General features: G+C 40.3%; 1 protein-coding gene across 1 annotated transcript; it reads right to left on the bottom strand.

Moving 5' to 3' along the window:
* Positions 1 to 2,594: 2,594 nt before the first annotated feature.
* On the bottom strand, positions 2,595 to 4,205 carry LOC129774982 (28S ribosomal protein S5, mitochondrial). The gene is made up of 2 exons (XM_055779110.1): positions 3,889 to 4,205; positions 2,595 to 3,835 (listed from the first exon to the last, which is right to left on the bottom strand). Exons 1-2 carry the CDS (start codon positions 4,106 to 4,108, stop codon positions 2,685 to 2,687), a joined length of 1,371 nt encoding a protein of 456 aa, XP_055635085.1. The 5' UTR covers positions 4,109 to 4,205; the 3' UTR covers positions 2,595 to 2,684.
* Between the last annotated feature and the right edge of the window lie 277 nt (positions 4,206 to 4,482).

Here is a 4,482-nt window from a genome sequence, read left to right as displayed (position 1 = left end):
AAGGGAAAGGCAAAATCCCGCTCGAACCGTGTTGATCTGGAGTTCCCCGCAAGGGTAGCTAGGCCTAGCGCGTTAGTACCAGTCCACATAGCCGGCGTTATATAGTTTCGGCCGCCGAAGTGATCGAGTTGGCTGGTAAAGCTGCTCGCGACGATAAAAAAAACCCGCATTCAGAACAGACCGCATTCGGTTCGGTGGACATCAAGACAACAACAAGCAGTTGCAGCGAGTGGCGAGTGGCAAACGCAATCGCAAAACGGCATCAGGTAGCAGAAGAAAAAAGTTTATTTTTTATACAAAATGCTTTGGTGGCAAATCCAGAACAAGGCGGCATCGAGGGCGTCCGAAATGGTTTTTTTCAAAACCACGAGTACTAAGTTTTCTGAATTGGAACCATTCCATAAAACAAGGCGCTTTTCAGGGCCATTAAACCTTCCAAAAAAGAGTTTAGGAAATACAGTTCAATGCTTTCTAAAACAATATCCAAAATAATAATAAAACACAAATTGATTTTTTCATAATTTGTTTGCCAGGATATGATGAGTATGTGAATTTGGCAGTTGTTCTGAGCTTATTGATTTTCACCAATTCTTAAATTGCTTCTAGATTGAGAGTACAGTAATTTACACTTATCTCGACATTTAGCTAATTGGACGGACCTGTAGTGCGACATATTTATTCGGACATTTTTTGTAAACATAGAGATCCAAATTATGACCCCACATTGAAAGTCGACACTGTACCACTGTCATCGCAAATGTTCAATTACAGGTTAAAATTACCTACAATCCGATACTGAGTGGTGGTAATGCGACGTGCCATTGAATGTAATTTACTGTAAAATATGTCACAAGCTGGATGGGAAGAAATTTTCCAACTGTGAAAGCTGTGGCGAGTGGCCAATGCAATCGCTAAACAGAAAGGTTTAGCCGAACAAGATGGGGATATCGAGTGATAACAAAACATCAAACTCTTTAGATTGAAGATAATTTTGTGATCCTGAAAAGGACCCTTTTTAGCCTGCATACGAATCCAACGAGCGAACAAATCGTAATGAATGTATTTTTTTGCCATCGCTCCCTTTTAACGCTCATTCGTTCGTCTCGTTGGACTCACCCCTCTGGCTGAGTCTGCCGATTTGTCTCTATCCTGTGAGTGTGTACCGCTAGAATATAAAACACGCGGACCCCCAAAAAATATCTTATTTTCTTTTAAACCGTAAATCCGTGTGGTTGTACGGCATCGGCATCGTGGACGTAACAAAGGAGGACAAGTTAAGGGAAAGGCAAAGTCTCACTCGAACCGTGCAGGTCTCCAGTTCCCTGTTGGTCGCATTCACTGATTGCTCCGCAAGGGTAACTAGGCCGAACGGATTGGTGCCGGAGCACCAGTATACCTAACAGCGATTATAGAGTTTCGGCCGTCGGAGTGCTCGAGTTGGCTTGCAAAGCTGCTCACGACAATCAGAAAACCCGCATCAAGAATAGAGCAGCTTCGGTTCGGCGCTCATCAAGGCAACAATTAGTTTCAGTGAATGGCAAAGTGTTTCTCCGGCACGTCGTATTAAATGTAATTTACTGAACAACATGTCACAAGCTGGATGGGAAGAAATTTTCCAACTGTGAAAGCTGTGGCGAGTGGCAAACGCAATAGCTAAACAGGAAGGTTTAACCGAACAAGATGTGAATATCGAGTGATAACAAAAAGACAACACCAAAGGTTCTTTTCAGAACCATCAACATACCCATAAAGAGTAAACAGTAAACTAATCCATTTTTCAAGTAGATAGGTAGGTATTCACGTAGGAGAAGAAAATAAAACAATATATTTAAAATATATATTTAACAAAAGCTGTCCCCTTTGTATAGTCCTACGTCACTCCGGTTATGTCCCCGACATTATCCACCCGTCTTTTTTTGCAACGTTTTTGAAGTCGATACAAAAAATTCAAATTTTGTTTTTCGTAAAAGTAACAAATTCTCCTTGTTTTCTTCTTCTTGGAAGGCGTTAACGTTCCCTGTGGAACTTTTGCCGTCTCAACGTATGCATTAACTAGCGACATTTATTAACACTTAGTTGATATTTCTTAAGCCAAATAACACGCCTTGAATGTGTTCCGAAGGGCAAGCTCTAGAATATGTGTGACCACAGTGCAAGTCGAAGGAAACATCTCTGACGAAAAATCCCCCGGTCAGAGCGGGAATCGAACCCGAACACCCGGCATGATAATGTGAGACGCTAACCACAAGGCCACGGGTACAAATTATCCTTGAACATAATTTAATTTTGTTTTCTGCCTTTTTATCTAATCTCTAATTTTATCTAATTTTTTTAGCCAGCTTCGCTGGTGACATCTATTACAATAACTTTTTCCGAAACAACAGTTTCCTTCAAATAAAATGTGAATTGTTTTATTACCTTTCCGAATCAGAAATCCTTTTCTTCGACCTATGAAGTACGAAGGAATTTCACAACAAGCGCCATCTAGGTAAAACATGAATTTTTAAATAATTATTAGGTAGCTATTGTTATTTCCCATCAGATGACACATAAATGTTACATAGAACAATCAAATCCTTCCCAAAACATCGAAATTTAAATGACCATGTGGAAGAAATATATCTTCCAGCGAAATGTATGTTAGATACAATTTATTACTAGCTTCATATAAATACAAAACAAGTTTACTCTTCTTTTGGAACTGGTCCCATTTTGCACTCCGGGTACTTTTCCGTTAGGAAACTTCGTATTTCTCCAGTTTCTGCTAGCATTCTCAGTCGCACTTTATCCTGATTTCTAAGGTATTCCTGTTTCTTGAGGTATATTTCATACGAGCGAAATTTAGTATAAAAGGGCGGAAGCTTCTTCCTCCTCAGTTGAATCTTTCCATCCATACAAAATTGGGTGTAGTCTAGGATTTCATTGGTCTCCAGTTCATCCTTGGTGCGACAAACTGTTGGACTTGCCACAACCTTGGGGAATTTGCCATTTTCAGGGCGAAGCTCTACGACATGGAGGCCTTTTTGTTCAGCTATTTGGTGATGATTTTTTTGTTTCAGCAAACCAATGTAAAATGCTTTCACAACATGCTGAACGCTTGTCGACCCTTCGCATTTAGCGCGAAGATCTTTGATTCCAATAACTTCGCAAACTGTTTTAATCGCTCGGTGACACTTCAAACCGTAGCCTTCTGGCTTGCGCTCTACAAAAATTTTCGTGGCTCCAAATTGACAACAGAAATCGTGGAAAACTGTATGACCATTGCAAAACTCAAAATGCATTAGCTTCTGGCCAGCACGATTTTTGGCTTGCCTCAATGCTGCTCTCATATCAATTGCTTTTCCAAATCCGAATCCAGATAAACCATTGCCATTACCGGTAACAACCATCGCGGAAACTCGACGCTTTCGACCCAAATTGCCTTTCATATTCACCACTGTCTTGAGCTCCAAACACTTGGTTTCAAATCCTTCAAAGTGATCGTCTCCAACAGGGTCCGGAGGAGCAATGCTTCGCCCAGCCATTTTCGAACCTGACCATCCTCGTTCCAGTGGGCTAAGTTTCATCCGCTTGAAATTAACCATTTCATCGCGTATCTTTTTCAGATTTGTTTCCCGGTCCTTATCCTCTGGGAGTTGTTGTTGCTGAACTAATTCCTTGCCGCGAATAATTGGGGCGGAAAGACCCGGCCACACAATATTTGCTTTTCCAAAACCGATCACCTGTCCTTTATTCAAATCCTTTGGTGTAATTCTCCCGGATCCTTTGCCTCGACCTCGCTTTTTACCTGCATTGCTCACCGAAATTACGCCTTTCCAAATCTTGTCCGCGGGCACTTGAAATGAAAGTATGTCAATATACTTATGAATTTGAATTACAACAACTTACATTTGTTGAAAAAACTGGTACTCGTTCGGCAATTATGTAACGTTGGAATTACAGGTATCAATAGATGCGCGGATCTAGTAACAGATGTTGGCTGTTTATCGCCAATAGAAGATGCAAACCATGCTTTCGGAGTTGTCACATTGGTAAAATTTCTGCATGTTTGAAGCAACGAAAAACTGCGAACTAGTGACTCACTGTTATGGACTGCTAAGCGCAGCATTTTTGTATATAATAAATGATATTTCGTCCAATACTATCTGTATAATTTATTTGGAGAACGCAAAACACCAATGTCCGAATAGTGTTTGGTATCCGAATGATATTGACATTTGTGCAAATCAACATATGAACAAGAGATTCCACATAGGTGGAACGGTATATAAAGGTTGTTCAGCTCAAGGTGAACAGAAATATGGAAGGTGGGATATTTTTGGTCAAAAGCTTTGTCAATAATTTCAGTAGAGTTCTGCTGCTATAAGTTCTTTACATGAAAATATGAAATGACACACAAATTACAATGAACATTCATGATGGTCTTCTATATATTATAAGCATCTAAGAGGCTGTCCACATACCACGTGGACAGAAAAAGCA

This window comes from Toxorhynchites rutilus, chromosome 1, assembly GCF_029784135.1.
Source record: "Toxorhynchites rutilus septentrionalis strain SRP chromosome 1, ASM2978413v1, whole genome shotgun sequence".
Taxonomy (NCBI): domain Eukaryota; kingdom Metazoa; phylum Arthropoda; class Insecta; order Diptera; family Culicidae; genus Toxorhynchites; species Toxorhynchites rutilus.
This window is presented reverse-complemented; position numbering and strand designations above follow the sequence as displayed.